At 30.9% G+C, this 23,502-nt stretch overlaps 1 protein-coding gene across 2 annotated transcripts in view; it reads left to right on the forward strand.

The window, feature by feature from the left end:
- The window catches only part of LOC117173274 (protein mesh), a 57,456-nt gene that overhangs the window by 25,997 nt on the left and 7,957 nt on the right, over positions 1-23,502 (forward strand). For both annotated transcript variants that reach the window (XM_033361748.1, XM_033361747.1), the window contains exons 8-13: positions 6,145-6,338; positions 6,418-6,563; positions 6,692-6,973; positions 12,272-12,741; positions 21,484-21,758; positions 23,011-23,285. In XM_033361748.1, coding sequence (XP_033217639.1) covers positions 6,145-6,338; positions 6,418-6,563; positions 6,692-6,973; positions 12,272-12,741; positions 21,484-21,758; positions 23,011-23,285 — 1,642 coding nt within the window. The remainder of the gene's footprint in view (positions 1-6,144; positions 6,339-6,417; positions 6,564-6,691; positions 6,974-12,271; positions 12,742-21,483; positions 21,759-23,010; positions 23,286-23,502) is intronic.

The following is a 23,502-nucleotide window of genomic DNA, read 5'->3' on the forward strand; positions in this document are numbered from 1 at the left end:
CCTACGAATAAGTATTTTTGAATATATTTTACTTACGGTGCTTAATAAGCTAATCCCTCTGTAATTATTGCACTCGCTTTTATCTCCCTTTCTCTTGTACATAGGTACGATAATTCCTTTTTTTCAATCGTCTGGGACGTCTCCCATCTCGAAACATAAATTTATCAATTCGCACACTCTATGTGGTATGTACTCGCCACCGTGTTTAAGCATTTCAGCGTTAGTACCGTTTACCCCGGCAGCCTTACCGTTTTTCAAGTTCTTAATTATACGTCTAACCTCAGTGACACAGACTTTCTCAATTGAGTTTTCCATCGCATCGTGTTCAACATCGCAGTTGTGGTGTCCTATAGCTTCATCTCCGAATTGTCTCGTAAAATAGTCTCTGAAAGCCACTAGTATTCCGTCTGCATTATATACCATTTCCCCCCTACTATTTCTCATGTTGACAATTTCTGTACTTTTGTTTCGTTTCAATTTTTTATAAAGTAGTTTCCTGCTTCCTTCAAAGTCGTTTTGTATTTTTATCTCTTCTTCTGCTCTAATTGTATCTTGACTTTCTTTAACTAATCGTTTAAGTATCCTGTTTTCGCGTCTATAATCATTTCTACGTCTATTTCTTTCTTCATTGCTAAATCATGGCTGTAATTCGCTATAATCACAATTTTGGGGTTTTTAAGAGAAAAAGCCGAAAAGTTATTAACTTCACCTCACATATTTTCTTGAAATATGAAAACTTTACAAAACCTGTAATGTCTTAAAATACTTATCTCAATATTATACTAATTGGTTTTTAACTTTTTACTTTTTTATTATTAATTGCAAAATAATTTTAAAATAAATTTAACCAAATTTAGTTTATCAAGAAATATCTCATGATTTTAAAAGGACAAAACTATTCTAAAAATAAGTCTTTGTATAGTGTCTTAATAACTAATGAACATACTTTTAAAATATTTTTCCTTTATTTTGCCCTAGGGTCAAACATGGTACAAAAATCGTCGCATAATTTCATGTCGCCTTTCAAATTATACAAAAAACTTTAAAAATGCAAATGATTGTATACAGATTTGGCTCTAACCTTACGGAACTGTTTCAGAAATAGATATTTCTCTTATCGTTTTTCAGCATATGATTTTGCTCTAAACATGAAGCAATAAAAATATGATAAAAAAATAAAAATAAGAAAGTCAGAAATTCAAGCAGTTGTCTGTTAGAAAATCTCACACATTTTTTAATAAAACTCCTTTCCACACCACCTTCAAAGGAACATTTTCAGAAAATTTTTATCAAATGATAAGTCGTTTGTAGTCAAATGGAAAAATAAAAATCTTTCATTAATTATGGATGTTTAAATGACCCTTCAAAATGCAGTTTACTTGAAAAATGCTAATAGCTAATTAGCCACCGAAAACGAATCGTGAAGTCGGAGGGGCTCGGGTTCGTGCCCATGCATTTTCGGCTCTATACGAGGCTGGCCTACGCAGCATGTAGCAGAGCCGACTCACCGAGTTCTAATTTTGACAACATACAAAATAGTGGAAAATATAAAAATTACATTTTTTCATGAAACAATTTCAAAGTATTTCCAAGATTCTCAAATATATAAATGAATTTTCAAATATATATATATATATATTTCGAAAACTTTTAATCCACATTTTACCTAATTAGGCAATAATTAATGCAATTTAACAAACATATTTGTTTTATTAATTCATAAATAATAGATTTTATGTTTTCACGATGATTCATTTTGATAAAGAGATAATTCGGGTTTCACTCGTATAAAAAGCTACGAATTGTTTGCCGACGTTTCGTGAACATTGCAATTCACATCTTCAGGGCTGACCTGAAACTGAGTTATCAGGTCATGTTGTTCTTAGGTATACTCTTAGGTATACTGAATAGATCTTTCTGAAAGAGAACCAGATTTTGGAAATATTTTTCAAATGTTCTATATGGATCATATTGAATGTCACTTTTTCTTGAAGTAGTTACCATATTGAGAGCCGTTTTGATTAAAAGCATATTTTGTAAACAAAACATAACTAAAAAGTCAAAGAAAAGCTGTAAAATTTCAGAAAGAATAGCAACTTTCTAGAATTATTCAAAAAGAATATTCTCATGACTAGTAATAATAAATTGTGTAAGCAATTATGAATGTTAACTTGAATTAATTATTGCGTCACTGTAATCGAAAATTGGATAAAAAGTGGAAAGTTTCATTAACAATCTCAACTTTCTAGCGTGATTCTAAGAGAATAATTTATAAATAAATATTGGCAGAACATAATAATTGCGATATATTCCAGGCAATTCTTAGTCTGGAAGATGTAGTAATTATTACGCTCTGCCTATATTTATTTATAAATTAAAATTTTCTAAGGCTAATTAACTAATTAACGTTAGTTAATTAGTGAATCGTTATTATTAAAAAGTTAGAAGCAAATTGAAAAATTCCGAAAAAATTGCGACTTCCTAACTCTATACCAACAAAAAATTGCTATAAGGAACAATACAATTATTTTAACAAGTTCTTTAGACATCTAATTACTAGTAGAAAAACAGACTTAAGGGGGCGACATTTAAGTTGTAATTTTTCATTTGTATTCCATGGCTAATTGCGAATAGAAATTTGACAATCAACTTGATCCACGTAATATTGACGATTTTGAAGAAAGCTTACAAGAACATTTTTTTCTAAAATGAGAAATACGTGTGTACCTCTAAATATAATCTAAAGAACCGCAATTCTTTTTTTGTGGATTCGAACAAATTTGAGAGGAATATGCATGAAAATTTGAGACTAAAAGATTTCAGTGCATTTTTGGACCATCTTACTTTGTACCTGCCATCGCTCGGTACACCGAACTTTGGAGTTATCTATCCGCCAACGTAATGTGTACGTCGCACATAAATAAAACGAGCGTAGTAGAAAATAGCAATAAAAATTTGATGTAACTCGTATGTAAAATAAATATAATATTCATATAACATATATTTAACATAAATGTAATATTTTTGTCACATTAATATAACACTTGCGTAAATTTTACTGTTTATTCTCACGTTTAGTTTAACGCGAGTCTTGGGGTTAAAAGTCAAACTACACCGAATTTAACTAGAATAATGTACAAAACACATATGGTAAATTTTAACATTATATATATTTAAAAAATAACAGAAATGTTAATTGATTACAATTGTGTACAGAGGTTAAACAAGAGAAATAAAATGAGTTGTCAGTGAACGTATATCGGAAATTTAAGGCTTGGTATAAAAACAACGAGAGGCGAAAAAAAGGTGCAAGTCCGAATTTTGGACGATTCTAAAATGTACAGAGGTTGTTGCTCTACCGAATGCCGAGTTTGATCTGGAGGAAAATTCGTCTTTGAGGGTTCATGGAGGTGAGAGAGTTGAGTTAGTCGAAAAATTCAGGAGAAGGAAATTTTTGTCGTGGGAGGGATTGACAGGGCGGGCAGTCGTTATTTCCTCCACGACCCTTCCCCTTCTAGTGTGCATCGACACTACCCCTCACTGGATTTCAAGTTGCTACAGGCCCACGATGCTACGTCCCCTTTAGAGATAATCCCTTTATCTTCCAACTTATATCTATTCCTATTTAAAGAATATCAGTATGTCCAAGAAAATCATTTAAATATACATAATTAGATTGTTTCCAACCTAATAATGTATAAATATGATATATGCACATTTTATGGACGAAAAATTAAATAATTTTCCACTTTTCAAGTTATCGTTTATTAATAATTGATTAAAGTTAACAAAAGTAAGTGTTTGAACAAGTTACTATTATTATTTATAAAAATATTCTCTTACAGTGATTCTCGTATGTTGCAGTTTTTTCTAAAAATGTTCACCTTTGATCCACTTTTAAATTGTAGTGAGATAATAATTAATTTAAGTTAACAAACTTAAGTTTCGGCCCACAATGGTGACCCTTGTCAGTGAGTTTTAATCAATCTGCGAAAAGTGCATAACGTCTTGTAGGTACGCAGTTTTACAATTGGAAGTGTTATTCTTTGGTTAATATCTCAGTTTCTAAATTATATACATTATTTAACTAAAAATGTATATTTTATTTTATTTTATTAATAACTATTGATAAATAATTCATTTTTATTAAAACAATGTATTTTAACAAAATACAACATTGATGAAAAAAATTTGAATGTAGTAGTAAAATTTTTTAACAAATTTTTTTAATGTTGTCAGAAAACATTGCAGTTTCAAAAATGAACCTGTAGTAAAAAATGAAATTAAAAAAAACTTTGTAGTTGAATAATTATTTAAGCATTTTTAAAAAAATGTTCTTTTCTTATAGACAAAAAGTTTATTTTGAAAGGCGAACAATTATTGTTCCTTTAACAAAAATAATTGTTATGGAGAATAGAAAATTTATTTCCTACTTTCACGAATTCTTCAGATACGATGTTTAAATTTAAAAGCAGAATTACATAATTATATAACTACAATGCTCTTTTTTACAAAGTTGTTTTTTACTACAGTGTGATTTTGGAAATTCTTTCTTTCATAGAAATAATTTTAAAACCGGAAACTCAGTACATTTCAATTTAAAAAATTGAAGTTATGAACATTTTGAGAAATTTAAATTTAAATATTTAAAGCGATACAAAACTTTGTTAAAGGAAAATTTGTGTATAAGAAATCGAGGAAACTTTTTTTTAAGTACAATGTTCCTCGCCAATCTGTATTCCTACTACTGTGAAAAAATTGGCATCAACTTTTCGTTGATATAAGGAAAAGAAAAGTTTTAAAAAAATATTTGAATAATTATTTAGCTACAACAATTTTTTTTTAATTTTGTATTTTTACAAGAGAGCGGTTTTTAAGAGAAAAAATTTCACTTTCACAGATATAATTCCTCATCATAACAGAAAAATTCATCAATTAACACTATTTCTCTTATATATAAAAAGCTGTGTTTAAGGGTTTCAATACAAAAAATTGAATTTAATATACGTCGCTAAAAAATAATTTAAAAAGAGTTCTTTGACTGCAGTGTTTTCTGAAAACTTAAAAAAAAATTGTTTATAAATTTTGTTACAAGATTTTCCTACTACATTTTAATTGGTTTTTCATTAAATGTTCTTCGTTAAGAATTTTTTAAAGGAATTGTACTTTCAATCGTAAAAGAGCATACCTGCAAGAAATTATGTACTTTTCACAGATTTAAGAAAACTCACTGATAAGGATCGCCATTATGTGCCAAAACGTTTAAAACAAGTCAACTGTTTTCGATTCTGCTGACTCTAAACTCCAAAGACAACAATATACATCAAAAATTTCTACAAAACTAAGTTTTGAGGATCAATAACATCACCCAGCGATTATCAAGTTATCATTATTTTAAATAATATTCTCTTTTCATAATTTTTGAAAAATGCGGTTTTTTTCTTAAATTTTCAACAGCTCTACCAACAAAAAAAACAATAGAAAATTGATTGAAAATTGATTGATTAACTCAATGGCAAGGAAATGGGTAATTTGAAAGACAGAGGCATTATCTTTATGGGGGACATCACATCGAGGGCCTGAAGCAACTTAGAATCCAGTGAGGGGTAGTGTCGTTGCGCAGTGGGAGGGGAAGGTTAGGCAGGTAGCCATGGTGGAAAGGACGATCGCCCGACAGGGCAGGCCCATCGCAGGGGGTGGATCGGAAGGGGCTAGACAGAGGAACTAAGTCCTAAGGTGACCCTTGTAAACATTCTCAAGATTCGAAGAAGCAGGATGAGCAAACTGATCCTTAATAAAGCAATTTACAGGACAAGTATAAACTTTTGCAATTTGAACGATGGAATTTGAAGACAGATGTTCGAAGCTTTAAAGGGCTTATTTTCGAAAGTACAAGAAAAGCATGTTCTTATCGTAAACTCGAAGGGCCTAAATAAATTTAATTGAATGTTACACAAATATCTTGAAGGTTTTAACATACAAAGAAAATGAGATTAGAAAATTAGAAAATTCTTATAATATACGAGAATATAAAATATAAACAAAAAATGAAAGATTAATTTAGACTGTTACGCAGTAACAGTTACATAACACTAATATAATATTTATGCAACATATATGTACAAAATTCCTCATAATTTGTAGAGCCTCCAGCGACTGCTACAGAAAGGATATTTTTTTCAACGAACGCCATACATGAACGCGATCCGGCTGAAATCAAATTCACCTGGAGTGCACATAATTTAACCTCTAATCTCAATGCTGCGGTACAGATATCACTTTGGGGTTACCGGGAAACTACCATTGCACCGCAACTAGAATATATAGATATATTAGAGGTGACGAACCAAATCTGGCAATAAATGTATAAATTTTTAAAGAAACTTGTTATCGAAGACTATCAATTACTATTTTCAGGAAGGGACGACTAACACTGGAATATATACAATAACTCCAGCCAATTATCGAAATCGAGAGAACTTTTTCCATCAAGACATGCATTTTGGATTTATTCAAATTAACCTGACCAATCCTAGTCAATATTCTGGACTGGATATTACTCCGTACGCTTAAATTACTAAATTAAATTAAATTACTACTAAAGCCTTTATTCGTTGTGCAAATATTAAGAATTCAATTTTACATAACTAGCTTAATGAAATACAAAAATTTGTAATAAAATGTGTTTCAGAGTTCTATGGAGTAAGCCGATTCCTTTGGGATGGTATTTCGGTCCACAGTGGGAGAGAATTCATGGAAATAAATGGCCTCAAAGGCTTTGCGATAAATGGATAATGCACGATCGATATTTAAAGAATTTTGCTGCAGAAGTTTCTCTCTGTCCTTGCACTTTAGAGCATGCCTTGAACGATAAGGGCCGATTTCTTCCGGATTTTGACTGTGACAAGGATTCTAATCCTGACTGCTATTACAACAAAGGAGCCGTACATTGCGTCAAAACTGGTGTTCCAAAGTGAGTAAAGGAACCATAATGACATTTTTTTAATTTTAGAATTTTGATTACATACTTAAATTAGTTAGAAACATTTTTTTTAACTTTTGAAAAACATTTTTGAAACCCTCCGATTTATCAAAAAATCCTAAGAAAGTTGCTACAAAATTAAATAATTAACTAGAATGAAGTTGGTACAATGGTCTCTCTGCCCACATTTAAGTTTTTTGCCGCCGAGTTTGACAGTTTATTATAACGTTATGTTCACTCTTGAAGTTGTTTTACCATTGATTGAAAATTCTCACGAAGGAATAATTATGAGATCTTGGCAACAGAAATATTACCGTAAGTGGTAGGGACATTACAGGAAGATTTAAATGTACGTGCGCAGGTGCGCACTTGTCCTCTTCCTATACATGAAAAAGTTGCGAGTGAGAAAGTTCGTCAAATTGACGTAATTTAGAGAGGTTATGTTCGTTTGTTTTGTTGCAGGTGGCAACATTTCTTCAATTAAAAGTTATAATTATTTAAATTATTAAAGTGTCTATTGATCTGGTTAACTGATGGACTTTAGCGTTAAGACTTGTAAAAGTAAAAGAGTGCATTATAAAAGTGGTAAGAATATAGACTATGATGCAATTGTTTGATCATGAATTCTTGAAATTATAGTACATTATTGTTTTTTAAATCGTACGTTGAAATGAAGAATACTGTTTTTCTGACACTTCCAAACATTTTTTATCTTAAAAAACCTGTATAATTGAACAGATAATCGATCTAGTTGCCTAAAATCGCGTCAATTTGACAAACTTTCTCACTCGCACACTTTCCCATGTATAGGAAGAGGACAACTGCGCACCTGCGCATGAAAATTTAAGATCTTCCTGTAATGTACCTAACTACCTACCACGTACTGTAATGTTTCTATTGTAAAGTGGCGAAAGGCTTCCCACTGGCAGTTGGGTCTCCTTATTATTCCTCCGTGGAAATTATTTAGTTCAAATTCGAGTAATGATTGTCATTATGTTAGGCATATTATATATAACGCTTATAAATTGAACTGACGATCATTTTAGGTTAGATGAAATATTGTAAAAAGGGCTGAAATTAGAATTTAAATTTCAAGTGCTTTTTATCAGGAATAATGAAAGGCAAACTCGATTCTATATTAGTTAAAACGAAATGAAAAGCTGCCTTTTTCTCAAACGTTCCCAATTAAAGATAAGAATTTTATTTCTGAAGTTATTTCTTTGAGTGGGGTGATGTTATGAACTAATAATAAATTAACATAAACAAAAATCATTTTTTAAATAGTATTCCATTTTTACGGAATGGAGTAATTCTAATATTTGGCTAATGTTATGGTTTGGTATTCTTTAATTTGGAGATATTCAGGTAAAAAAAAATTATTCGCAATGTTTTTATACAGTTTTCAAAATGCTTTCTTTAGATAACTTCCAATTATAAACGTGTGAAATTTAAACAATTTGCCTTGAAAATGTATCAAATCCAATTGAATAAAATGTGTCGATTATTGGTTCAAATGATAACGTTCTTGACGCCAACGATTATCTTCTTAATTTAGATGAGGAATACGTGAGTTTAATATTTGATTAAATTATAGTTATCACTTTCAATTTAGAGAATTTATAAACTTCTTAGATCAATAAGATATTTGATTCAACTCTATATGGATTAAAAGAATCTAACCTCGATAAAATAGTAATATTTTAAGAAATATAATCATAAACAACTTAAATTTAACAAGAAAATGAATTTGGAAGAGACCTTTATTATTTTTGGATTTAAGTTTGAATTTTTTTCTCTTTAAAATCAAATATACTAAAATTAAATGCTTTTAAGTTAGTATGTAAGTCCAATTTTTGGTTGATCTAAATTTTTGTCGTTTCGATTTTTGGTCTCATTCATATTTAATTTCTATTAAATTTGAATGCTTCCAAATTTGGGTTCTTAAGCAAATTTAAAACGCTTTCAAATATTTTTTCCTATAATAATTTGGGTATTTTAAAGTTATATTATTTTTTAATTTGAGAGATAATTATTCATTCTGTTAAGAAATCTAAGTAGAGGGTTTCGATATTTATAAATGTTCATAATTAGATCATTTAAAATGTAAACCTTCGAAATTAAACATTTTATCACTTATTAATTAGAAATGTAAGTTTTTAGATTTGAACAATTATTCATAAAATATTTTAAAAACGTTTCTACTAAGATCTTATTTTTATTAAAACTATGTCTTTCTCAACGAGTGCAGAAGGACTTTTTTAACGGATCTGAAGTTTTCAACGCGAGTCAAATGCAATTTTTGCAATCACATGAGTTGAAAAAGGTCTTATGCACGAGCTAAGGATATATATTTTCTCTCAACATAGTGGAGAAAAGCGAGTTTTGAAATATCTAGGAGTGGGTAAAATTGTGTGTCCCCTTCTTCGGGAAAAATGAAATAATTCCAGTTTTATCCTGCAGTTTCTTAAATAGAGAAACTTAAATTGTTATTTTTGAACAAGAAAAAAACAAAGAAAAACATGATTTTATTCTAATAATTTTTTTTCGAATGTTGTATTTACAATTTTTCATTTCTCTGTTTATAATTTGAAAATGTTTATTGTTAAAACTTTAGTTTTATCTCGTAAATTTAAATTTTTGAAAATTTATAAATAGATACTATTTTTAGTAGCTAGAAAATTTAAATTTAATAGCGCTTGGAATGAAACAATTTTAATTTCATAATATTAGAAATTTTCTAAAGATTGAAAAAGTATTACTATTTAAATTTAAAAATTAAAAATATTTGAATTACAAGGCTCTATAATAATGAGTTATCTCTTTTCCTACGGATCAGCAAATAAGAATATAAATATCCTTTAACGCCCGAGAAAATCAATATAGGATAAAAGAAAACAACAGAGGTTGTTGATAACTCCATCGGATAAGATTTTATTTACAATTGTTCGCAACCTTTCAAAAACTCACTATTTTTATCCTCAAGAGAACTCATTAGTAACAATTTATATTTAACTAAAAACGAAATTTCTTGCTGTAATTTTTGGAGTCACATTGTGTTTAGCCAAATTATATTTGAATGAATTAGTTAAAATAGACAAAAGAGAAAAATTATTATTCGCAATGAGTTGCTATGTAGAATTTCATATTATAATTTCCAAAAAGATTGTCATAGTGCAGGATTGTTTTAATACGGCATATCAAATTAGATACAAGATAAGTTAACTTATAATGTTTAAAAATAACATATTAATAATTATTATGAGAGCAGGATGTGATTGCATCCTGCTCTCATAAGAATGATTCAGAAAGTGACTGTCAATAATATAGATTAAAGCAATTCCCAAACGACCTTCCCATTAGAGCCGATTAGGAAAAATGGAAAATTTAGTAAAATATTCATTAGCGAATTTTGATAGGCAGCGTTGGATTTTCTGAATTATATAGAGAACATTAGAAAAAAGATAGAAAGAACTCGGTAAATAACTTCAAAAGTTATTGCACTTTTGTTACGCTGCTAAGTGGTCCAGTAATGTATTTTCTTGGACAAATTTAGTGAAAATATTAAACGATTTTTATGAATTTTTTTTCCATATTTCTAAAATTATATCACGAAATTGATTCAGTTCATTTGAATTTAATTGTAGCATACCTTTATAACTTCAGTTTTCGTAACAGGTGTCAATCTCAGAACAATGAAAGGCATTCATGCTAGGTCAATAAAAGTAGTCGCATGCTCACAGCGGGGACCCTTGCTTGGAGCCTACCGAGCTACCCGGCACGCGGTGGCTCCCCCTGCCGCCGGGTAGCCACCCTACCCAGGGTAGCAGTTTGGGAATCGCTACCTATCATACAGTGCGACTTAGAAGAAAAGGCGCCAATTATAAAACAGATATATAACAGATATACAAAACAGGTATATAAACAGAATAATAGATGATGTGCTAAAGTTATTAAGAAAGTAGAAACAAGTGAGGTATTTTTAGTTAATGAATATGACAGTAATTTTAATAAAAAAGAAGAAAATTAATTGATTCAAAATATACAAAATATTATTGAAAAACATATAGATAATAGATTAAAAGAATTTAATAACAGAAACTTAATTCATAATCCTAATAAAATTATCAAAAAACAATCTGATCTTAAAAGCAATATTACTATTCCTTACTATGGTAAAATTTAGAAAATATAAAAAGACTGTTAAAAACTTATAAAATTAGCACTACTTTCGGTGTAAAATCTAAACTTGATAAAATAATTAAGCTAGGTAAGGATCAATTAGAAACCTTAGAAAAATTAACGTACATGTTACCGTTTTGATTATAATTGTGGAAAATGTTATATTGGACAAACAAAAAGACCCTTACACATTAGACTAAAAGAACATCAAGATAGTGTTAGACTAAATTATGATAATATTCTTAACGACCGTTTGGATAATAATCTTAATGATAATATTTCTTACTTTTCTCTATGGAATAATATTGAAGTTTTATACCAGGAAAGTAATCCAACTAAAAAAGCCTTTGCTAAAATGGTTTTTATCAAAAAATAACTAGATGATTGCCTTAGTAAAATTACTGATTTAGAACATCTTAGTGAATCATACAATTCTATGTTAGAATTTTTCTATAAAATTTTCACAATATTACTATCAATTAATGTTCTTTTTTATTAAAATTACTGTTATATTCAATAACTAAAACCACCTCGCTCGTTTCTACTATCTTAATAACTTTAGCACATCATCTATTATTATGTATTACAATCTGTATTAAAATTGGCGCCTTTTCTTCTGACTTTTCTGTCTGCCTTTTCTTCTGTCTTTTTTAAATCCGTTAAATATAATATTGATTAAAATAATTTGACTTCAACAATAATATTAAGGAATCTCGTTTTTAATTCAATAAACATTGTTACTAATGAGTTCCCCTGAGGATGAAAACAGTGAGTTTTTGAAACGCTGAGAATAATTGTAAATAAAATTTTGTTTTTAGAAGAAGAAAGAGGTTTTGACTCTGCATTTTACCATTGTTACATACAAAAAGATAGTTGGATATCCACTCCATTTTAGATTTGAGATTTTTAAAAATAAATTTTGTTTATAATTCTCAAAATGTAAGACTATACGACCGTTCTTTAGTGCTTTAGGATTGGTAAAAATTGCTTGATAAGACTCATCTAATAAATTAAAATATTTTTCGTATAAAATAAGAGTTTATATTTTATTGAAAGGAAACTTAGGGAATTAACAAAAAATTAATTAAAAATCAAAACTCAAATTTACAGTATTGATGGATCAGAACAGCAGTGTTGTTACGACAAGGCGGGGTATCTGATGTTGACTTATGATCAGCAATGGGGCTCGCGGCCTCATCGGTCCCATAATTTAGGTTATTTACCTTGGAACGAAGCCAACAAAGTACCAACTTTGAGTAATTGGTTCCATGACATGGTGCCCATGTACCTCTGTTGCCTTTGGCAAGAGGAACAGTCTGTAGGCTGTGAAACCTTCAGATTCGAAAGACGTCCTTCTCAAGATTGTGTCGCATATCAGTCACCCGCAATAGCCGCAGTTTTTGGCGATCCTCACGTTACTACCTTCGATGGCTTGGAATACACCTTCAACGGAAAGGGCGAATTTGTTTTAGTACGTGTAAACCATCAAAAAGACAAATTGGACATCCAGGGTCGTTTCGAACAACTGCCTAATAATTTCTATGGTGAAGTGAGGGCCACACAACTTACTTCTGTCGTCGGTAAGTATCATCTGCTGATAACCTGATCTGAATCTGCTATAAATCTGCTAATAATTCAAATGCTATGAAATTCCTCACTTTTGAAAATTTATGAAATATTTTCAAGCCCCGTTTAATCCTTTCGGAATCATATGAAGACGTGTGATTGACAACTGGATGAGGTCCAGTTTTTAGAAATTCTGTTTTTAACGATTTCAAGTAATTTAGGACTTCAAATAATTTTAAAATTACAAAAATACCAACTGTATAATTTGGTGTTTCTGCTTTAAAACATAGAAAATAAAAAGAAATGTTTTGAATTACGTGAAAAATTGTAAATAATGGTCACATACTTGAATAATTGTAGGTAAATTTTCGATCGTGTATTTCAGTGGGAAAAGTTTTCAAAATGTGGGAATATAAAAATACACATATTGTACATACATATTTAACAGTCCTGAAAAGGTCATATTTTTGTGATTATGTAAAAAATAAATAGTTTTTAAATTTAGGAGACGAAGCACTGGTTAAGGACCATCTTGTTCTTCCCCCCTCCCACCTAGAAAATTTTGTTATTAATATTTTTAAATCTCCAATGTAGAGTTTTCTACTTACCGTAGAAAATTTTTTTGTTTATCTTGTAAATTTAAATTTTTTGTCCTCATCCAGTTGTTATTCTCATGCCTTCATGTCTTCTTTCAAAACTCCACAAAATCTTTCAAAATCTCTTTAAATCTTTGAGAATATCCTAAAATCTCAGAACACAAAATATCTTGAAATCCCTTAAAATTCAATGAATTCTTTAAATTTTCCTTAAAACTTTGTGATCCCTTCTAAATATTAATCCAATGAAATCTTTTAAAATCTGATGCAAGTAATTGGATTTCATGAAGTCATAGGAAATACCTTCAAATACCTTTTACACTGAGAGACCTTTTGTTAGAATAAATAGAAAAAAATGAATTAGAATTTAGTATACTATAGTTCCAAAATGGGGAACACCCCAGGTCCCCACCAGTACAGACAGCCGGTGGTTCGCACAGTACTGGCAGAACGTTGACTGCACGACCGGAGCGGCACTATACCAGTAGCACAAAAATAGACTTAAAAAAAAAAAAACGTCTACAAATGTTGTCAGCGTGTTTTGAAATGTCGAAAAATTGACTATACAATTAAGGTGAAAACATTTTTTTTTCCACCTTCATGAAAAATTTTAAATGTTCAGAAAAAATTACATTGGGTGTATGTCTTAATCGTTGTAGAATAGTCTAAAACACCTAAAAAGCAAAATGATACACGAAGGTTTAAGAAAATTGTTATTACAAAATTTGTTGCGCAACGTGGTAAAATTTTTAAGTTCCGTCGATACAAATTTTAACTGCTCATTAAATGTTATTGTCAGAACTTTTAAAATGGTCCAAAACGCGGAAAAATAAAATATGACACGAAGAAAAATTGTAGTCGATTTAAATGATTTATTTAATAATTATTTTATTGATATTCCTGTTAGAAGTTCGTGTGTTTTACATTTACATAAAGTCATATAATCATAAATAATTAGAAAAGAAGAGCTCAAAATTTGGTGCTTCAACTTTTCTGAACTGTAGCTTATGAGGATGGCTTTTTCACCAAGTTTTAACTTGTCTGTTTAGCGCAGTGGTTAGCACTCCCAAATGCTAGGTGATAGATGTAGGTATAGATATGTAGGTTCGGTCCCCCTTAGCGTTAGAAATTTTATTTATAATATAATGTTTAAAAATTAAATATATGTATTTACTCTAAGCCGGACTATTAATATTTAAAGTCAAAATACTTGCAATCATTTAATATTTATTTTTAAATACCTTTTTTGTAATATCTTTAGATTATAGAAATAGTGAGTGTTATAATTAAACAAATAGTTTGAAAATTATATTTTTGTAATTATAAATAATATTCGGACGATATGCATTTTCGTACGCCAGCGGTTTGCCGGTGGTGTATTTCTACGTGGGACCGAGGTTTCATTACAATTATTCGTATTATAATACCGAATTTTAATATTATCATACGAGTATTTAAAACACGAAGATGACAAAGTAGTATTCTAAATACGAAATATTATGAATCTCCATTTTAAGAATTAACACTATGAAATCCATTTTACTGAGTTTTCGAAAAATAATGCGACGTAGAAAAAAAGTGAATTTTATAAACTCGAAAACGTATTTTAGAAATTGATATTATAAATATGAAGTTCTCAGAAATGTGAGACGCATAATAAACTATGAAATCATTATTCTCGATTTTTCATATAGATTCTTTTTAGAATGCTCCTCGATTGTTTCCGCCATTTTCCGATCGAGCCGAAAGTTTATGTTTCACAATATTTTAAATAAAAGTTAACTCTTTCTATTCTTAAATCATACAAGTTATTATACTGAGTTACTGGGATATCAAATTAGAGAATGTTATTCATACAAGAATATTATCAATTGTTTAAAAAAAAATGTATTTGATAAAAAATCAATTTAAGAAACGGCGCTTCCCAGGTGCGAATTTTCCATTGTTCCATAGTCGGGCCAACTTTCTCGGAGTTGGGCTAACTCTGCCGACCAGACATTGGCCAACATACCGAAATGATAACTATGGCCCAACTCTGTTTTCCGACTATTGGCTACCACAGTTGGCCCAACCATGACTACTAGAAGTCGGCCCAACGGCGAAATTATAACTTTGGCCCGACCATTGGTACAATATCCATTACCAGAATCGGGCCAACTATGGCAATTATACGGAAAAAATACCCATTAAATTTTATAGAACTAATCTTATAGTAGAGAATTCGATGGGTAGTTTAATAAATATAATACAATCACTACACTATTTACAATCGCACGCTATGAAAATTTTTATTCGCCTTGGGTTCCGAACCCTATAAGTTTCGCATTCCCAATTCCTAACGCTTAAAGCCTTTCGGCTAACCTAGCTGGAAGTATTAGAAAAAAAATCTGAAATATAACCGACAGCTGTGCATGGCCGTCTGCAAATTTCTGTGAACCATTTTATAAAAATTATTGCTACGCGCATAATATTACTTTAAAATCTTAAAAGTCATTTAAATCCTACCGAAATTCCTCAAAAATTCTTCGAAATTACTTAAAATCTCTTAAATTCATTAAAAATATCTTGAAATCTTTTAAAATTCGTTCATAAATTAAAAGAATTTTCTAAATCGAATAACTCCATTTAAATCCTTTGAAATTCCTGAAAGTCTGTTTAAATACTTAAAAATATTTTTAAATTACATGAAAATCCTTAAGCTCTTTTGATTTTTTAAAAAATAATTTACATGCTTTCTAAGATTTTAAATTCCTTTACTCACTTTTTAAACCATATTAAATCCATTGAAATGGCGAAAAATCCGTTAAAATCACTAAAAATCTCTTGGACTCATAAAAAGTATTTAAAAGTCCCTAAAATCTCTTCAAAATTCGTTTGCTTTTTTTAATTCGCATCAAATATTTTAAACTTCTTTAAAATTACTTGAAATATTTCGAAATTCATTTATAATTTTTTTTTCTTTTCATCAAAAAGAATGTTTAAATCTCTTTATGCTGATCTCTGGGCCGACTTTGGCCCTGAGTTGGGCCCGCAGTCGGCGTTATTCGTTAACGAAAGTTGTCTCAGAGTTGCCCCGATGGTTGGTTTATGTTTGGGCCATTGTTGGGTCAAGAGTCGGTCTTACTGATTCAGAACCTTCTAAATCCCTTCATGCCGAACTCTGGGCCGACTTTGGCCCAGAGTCGGGGCGGTAGTCGGCGTTACTCCTTAACGAAAGATGTCCCATAGTTGCCCCAATGGTTGGTCCATGTTTGGGTTATTGTTGGGCCAAGAGTCGGTTTACTGCTTCAGAACCTTCTAAATCCCTTCATGCCGAACTCTGGGCCGACTTCGGCCCAGAGTCGGGCCGGTAGTCGGCGTTACTCCTTAACGAAAGATGTCCCATAGTTGCCCCAATGGTTGGTCCATGTTTGGGTTATTGTTGGGCCAATAGTCGGCCTAACTTCTTCAGAACTTTCTCAATATCTTCATGCCGATATCTGGGTCGACTTTGGCCCAGAGTTAGACCAGTAGTCGGATTTACTCGTTAACGAAATATTTCCCATAGTTGCCCTGATGGTTGCTCCATGTTCGGGCCAAAGTTGGGCCAACAGTCGGTCCCACGTTGTCTGCCAACGTTAGCTGTTTAGGTTGGGCGGACAAAAGTATCTTATAAATATAAAAGCTGGCCCAACTTTGGCTGCCGATCTAGGGCGGGCCAAAGTCGGTCCGACTTTGGGCCAACATACCTGCTCTGGGTGCCGACTTGAATTCGCACCGAGATTTTGGGCAAATATTTTATAATGTAAGTTAGCCGTGGGATTTATTCGTTAGGGAATGCGTTTAGTGCTTTAGGCAAGTTAGGTTCAAATCTCGTAGCAGCCGTTCCAATTTTGAATAGCGATTAATTGTGCAATTATGTATGTAGTAAATATATTAAGTATGTAATAATAATAATAATAATAATAATAATAATAATTGTACGCGTGTGTGTCCGTATTTAATTGTAGAGGAGAGTACTCGAATATGAGATATTCTCGTAATATGAGAAAGCGAGGTATCAGCTAAATTAAGAGACATATTCTGTTGGTTCTATCACTAACTTGTAGCCCTTGAAGAAAGAATAATTTCGTGGTATAGTCCATTTTTCATGGGACTTCTAAAGATTATAGGCGAACTTTTTGTGAAATCGATGGTGGTCGAGTTCTTGGCGGGGAATTCTTTAAACCCTATTTATTATTCATTAAATATGTATTTAGCAGTAAAGTTTGTCTGGAGTGATGGGGATTGAATAACTAAGTAGGAAAATATCGATAGTGTTGAAGTTTTTCATTATACAGGTCTGGCATAGTAAGTGCATAGTTGCATGGTGTGGTTTTTATAATATCCCAGGTGCGAATTTAGGTCGGCACCCAGAGCAGGTGCGTTGGCCCAAAGTCGGACCGACTTTGGCCCGCCGTCGATCGGCAGCCAAAGTTGGGCCACCTTTTATACTTATAAGATACTTTTGTCGGCCCAACTTAAACAGCCAACGTTGGCAGACATTGTGGGACCGAGTGTTGGCCCAACTTTGGCCCGAACATGGACCAACCATCAGGGCAACTATGGGAAATCTTTCGTTAACGAGTAACTCCGACTGCTGGCCTAACTCTGGGCAAAAATCGACCCAGAGATCGGCATGAAGGGACTGGGAAAGTTCTGAAGAAGTTAGGCCGACTATTGGCCTAACAGTGGCTCAAACATGGACCATGCTTCGGGCCAACTATGGGACGTCTTTCGTTAACGAGTAACGCTGACTACCGGCCCAACTCTGGGCCAACGTCGGACCAGAGATCGGCATAAAGGGATTTAAAAATTGTTTTTAATGAAAAGAGAAAACATTTATAAATTTATTTCAAAATGTTTCAAGTAATTTGAAAAAGTTTAAAATATTTGAGAAGAATTCAAAACAGTAAAAGAATTTTCAAGAGATTTTAGAGACTTTAAAATACTTATAAAATTTAAATTAGATCAAAATCCAAATTAAAAATTCCATTTAACGTCCAATACTCAAATTGATGCAAAATCCTGTTAAACAAAACAAGAATCTAAAGACCAAATTTGGACCACAACGAATAAACGAAAACCAAAAAATCCTATTGTAATCAACGTTTCGGTACTCGTACCCCTTATCAAGGCAAGACAATTTTAAGTGGTAGAAATTGACGGCACCCACGAACAGGTGCTCTCTCTTTGATACCTGAGAATCGAATCAAAGAGAATCAAGTTTCGATTCTCAGGTATCAAAGTGAGAGCACTTGTTCGTGGGTGCTGTCAATTTCTACCACTTAAAATTTTCTTGCCTTGATAAGGGTACTGTACGAGTACCGAAACGTTGATTACAATAGGAATTTTGTTTTCCTTTATTCGTTGTGGTCCAAATTTGGTCATTAGATTCTTGTTTTGTTTAGCCGGATTTTGCATTAAAATACTTTTTATGAGTCCAAGAGATTTTTAGTGATTTTAAGGAATTTTTTGCAATTTCAATGGATTTAATATGGTTTAAAAAGTGAGTAGAGAAATTTAAAATTTTAGAAAGCATTTTAAATGATTTAAAAAAAAAATCAAAAAAACTTAAGGATTTTGATGTAATTTAAAAATATTTGAAAGTATTTAAAGACTTTCAGGAATTTTAAGGGATTTAACCGGAGTTATTTGATTTTGAAAAATTTTAAATTTATAAACGAATTTTAAAAGATTTCAAAATATTTAAAAGAGTTCAAGATATTTTAAAAGAATTTAAGAGATTTTAAGTAATTTTGAAGATTTTTTTTAGGAATTTCGGTAGAATTTAAATGACTTTTAAGATTTTAAAGAAATTTTAAAATATAAATAATGTTCTTGAATTCTTTAAAGTCTGTTAAATATCTTGAAATCTTCGAAACTATTGAAATAATTTTCAATATTTTAAAAATCTGAAATCTTATTACATATATTATTATCAGCGTAGCAATATTTTTCATAGAATAGTTCACAGAAATTTGCAGACGGCTATGCACAGCTGTCGGTTATATTTCAGATTTGTTTTGTAATACTTCCAGCTAGGTTAGCCGAGAGGCTTTAGGCGTTAGGAATTAGGAATGTGAAACTTATAGGGTTCGAGACCCAAGGCGAATAAAAATTTTCATAGGGTGCAATTATTAACAGTGTAGTAATTGTATTATATTTATTAAACTACCCATCGAATTCTCTACTATAAGATTAGTTCTATAAAATTTAATGGATATTTTTTTCCCGTGTAATTGCCATAGTTGGCCCGATTTTGTTAATGGATATTGTACCAATAGTCGGCTAACATGGTCGGGCCAAAGTTATAATTTCGCTGTTGGGCCGACATCTAGTAGTCATGGTTGGGCCAGCCATGGTAGCCAAAAGTCGGCAAACAGAGTTGGGCCATAATTATCATTTCGGTATGTTGGCCAATGCCTGGTTGGCAAAGTTAGCCCAACTCCGAGAAAGTTGGACTTGTTGATTTGTGACTACTGCAAAAACTAAATATATCTAAATATCAGTAAATTGATACTCGCATTTTATTAGCTATTTCCTGGGGTATCTCATACTATGAGAATAGTTTGACAAGTTTAGAAAAAGCACTTTCTTACATTTTTTGTATTTTCAGCATAAAAAAAATTTAATAAAATTTTTCATTTGAGCTTCTTATGACAAACTAAATTTCCTTTAAAATGACCTATATTACTTTTAAATTCAGTACTTAGAATTCCGACAAACACGCCAAACAGAGTTGGTATCTCATATTTGGGCACTCTCCTCTATTTAATTTTTTATTTAGTTCCTCTTTCTGAAGGTTAAATCTTATGGTGGAGTGAGTTATTTTTCATATAGTCATTTGAGATTCTCATATGCTTTGTATGTCAACTTGAAAACATGTTTTCACTCTTTCGAATGAAATATATTACTATCATTTTAACTTCGCTTGTCAACTTTAACATAGCGAAATTTAAATTCTCGGAAATCTTAAAAGAGTTAATGTAACATCCTTTCCATTTGTTCAAACAAAAGTATTATTTTAGGCGGCTGAAAGCTACTATATTAATTTTTGATACGCAAACCTTGTTTTCCCTATTTTGAAACGATATCTGTCGAAATCCCTTGAATTTTTGAAAACTTAAATTCCTTACCAACAAAATGCTTTTAAATCTTGAACATCAATAGAATTCCATGAAATCGTTCAAAACCTTGGGAAACTTGTGAAATATTGAAAAAGGCTCTGCAATTCCCTGACCTCTTTTAAAATCCCTTGTAATATTTGAAGGTGTCTTGTAAAAGCTTTGCACGACAATTGATACTCAGTGGAAAAAATTTTAAATCTCGTGAAATCCCTTGAAATCTGTGGAATCTGCCTTAATCAAATGAAATGATTGAAATCTTCATAAATCCTTAATAATCTTGTGAACTGCTTAAAATCACTTGAAATTCTTGGAAATCTATGAAACCCGTTGAAATTCGATGAAATCAAGATTTTTTAAACTTTCCCAAAATCCCTTTTAACCTTTGATATCACAAGAAATGTTTGAAATTCCGTAAAATCACTTGGAATCCTGAATATATTTTAAGATTCTTGAAAAAATTGGAAATATTACGAAATCTAGTGTAATCCTTCTAATTGTTTTAATATCCTTTGGATATCCCTTAAGTTTAGTTATATCTTGTAAGCCCTTAGAAATCTTCGGATAGTCCAATAATTCAATTTAGATAATTAAAATATTGTAAAATTCTTCGAATCTCTCTAAATGCCTTGAAGTCTAGGAAAGCTGCCGAAATCCAATATAATTATTGAAATCTTCACAAATCCTTTAAAATCTACTGAGCTCCTTTGAAATTCAGCGATACTTTTTAAATTCCTTTTAATCTTTGATATCATAAGAAACCTTTGAAATTCAATAAAATATTTTAAAACCCTTTATATCTTCTGAAATTCTTTAAAATATTTAAAATCCTATGTTATCCCTTGAAACCTTTGAAAATGTCTTGAAATTTCTTTAATTCATTTATATCTTGTGAAGTCCCTGGCACCTTCTAAAATTCGTTTAAATCCCTTGAGATGTCTAAAATCTGCGAGAAATCTGTTGCTAATTATGAACAATGTTTTGACAAAAACTACAATTATTTATCACTTTTTAGCTAGGGGAAATAATTCAGTTACAATCGAGGTACGTCTGAGGCCGACGCATGCACAATGGCGCTATCGTTTGGACGTCCTAGCAGATGGAAGACGCGTTTACTTTGATCGAACATCCCTCAAGTTCCAACACTTCAAGGGAGTTCTTGTTTACACTCCAACTTACAATCTCAATCAAAGTGAAGTTGTTGTCATGTTTGACACTGGAGCTGGAGTCGAAGTAATCGAGAATCAGGGATTTATGAGCGCTAGAGTTTATCTGCCTTGGACTTACATGGTAAAATAAATTAGCAAAAGATTAACACGAAAAAAAATATTTTATTTAGCTAGATTGATAGTTACATGGATGGAAAATCACTGTCGTCGTACATAAATTGAAAACATCTTGCATAACATAATGCACTACACTTGTTTACCACTTGTTTTACTGCGCGGAAATAATTTTTCAGTCAGTAACTATATTTTACCACATTTGAGAGGACAATAAAACAAAGGTTGATCGGCGGAAAACTAAAGCCGTCAAACTTCATTTAACGTAATCTTGCAGGAGAAGTCAAAAATGTCCAGGGGAATGATTTGCAGCAGAATGCGATAATTTTTTTGTGTAGTTCAGGATTTTAATAAATTATAATGAAAAAATAAAACAAATCGTTAAGGGGCCGCCCATAAAATTTCACGAGAAAATATTAGTTTTCAATTAAAAGTATCAATTTTTAACCAAAAATGGAATAACAACAGTTTTAGTAAAAAAATGAATTCTCACCAAAAGAGAATTTTCAACCAAACAATTAAATGTAAAAAAACTAATTTAAATCTAAAATAATGAATTTTTAGCAACAAAATAATTTTTAAGAAAATAGTTCAACATTTAACCAAATAGTTGAATTTTTATTGAATGGATGAAATTTGTAACTAAGCAGTCCAATTTTGTACCAAGATGGATGAATTTTAAACCAACAATGTAAAGACTTTTCCACCAAAAAATAACAGGGGAAAAATAAGAATGCTTTTAAAAAATAGAAAAGAGGGGAATAAGGGATAATTCGCAATCTTTAAACAAATTTATCACCAGGAAGCGTACTAAACTTTATAGTCTTTGACGTGAGCACCACCCCCTTAAATTTGTAACGTAGTTTGTGTACGAAACCTAAGTAAATTATGTGTAATACATATTTATCTATTTTTTGTACAATTAGACAACAATTAATTGACAGAAAAAATGGATCGCTTTTCTAGATATACATCAAAGTTAGAGTGTTCAGTATCATAGATACATTTTTTGGCAGGCTATAATGAACTTAAATTTGAAAAAATAAGGGAACATTTACCACCATTAATGTTCTACATTTTAATAATGCAAATATTTCTCCACCTTTAATTAATTAAATTATAGGCAAAAAAATGTTTTCTACAGGATACGTAATTTCTCTAAAATATAAATCATATACTCGACGTTATACTCTTTAATAAGAATTCAACTTTATGAATGTTTAAAAACCTAGAAATAAAAAAAATATTACATGTTAAAGAATAAGACGAGAGGTTTGATGGGCAACTGGAGTTACGATATTACCGATGATTTCACAAATCCGGACGGCATCATAGCAGGAGTTAGTAATCTGAACAATTTTGAGACGGTGCATAAGGATTTTGCAATTAATTGGCTACTTGAAGATCGGGAAGATCCTCATAAAGGTGGAGCACTCTTCACTAGAGAGTTTAGTAAAACCGCTAGTTACTACGCCAACCGAACATTTGAACCGGAATGGAGACGTTCTCCAGATGATATATTACCAGCTAATAGGTAATTTATAATTTTAGAACTTTTTAAATTCATAAGAAAGTACTTCACTTTTTCCACTTTTTTCTCTTAAGTACTTTAAGGAGAGGATGTGCCGACATTTCTAACTACTTTAAATATTATACCATGAATTTACTAACTCTTTCTCCTTGTACTAAATTTAAATAATATATATATATATATAATTAAAAATTTTTCATAAGGACAACCGCAGGATTTC

This window comes from Belonocnema kinseyi, chromosome 5, assembly GCF_010883055.1.
Source record: "Belonocnema kinseyi isolate 2016_QV_RU_SX_M_011 chromosome 5, B_treatae_v1, whole genome shotgun sequence".
In the NCBI taxonomy this organism is placed as follows: domain Eukaryota; kingdom Metazoa; phylum Arthropoda; class Insecta; order Hymenoptera; family Cynipidae; genus Belonocnema; species Belonocnema kinseyi.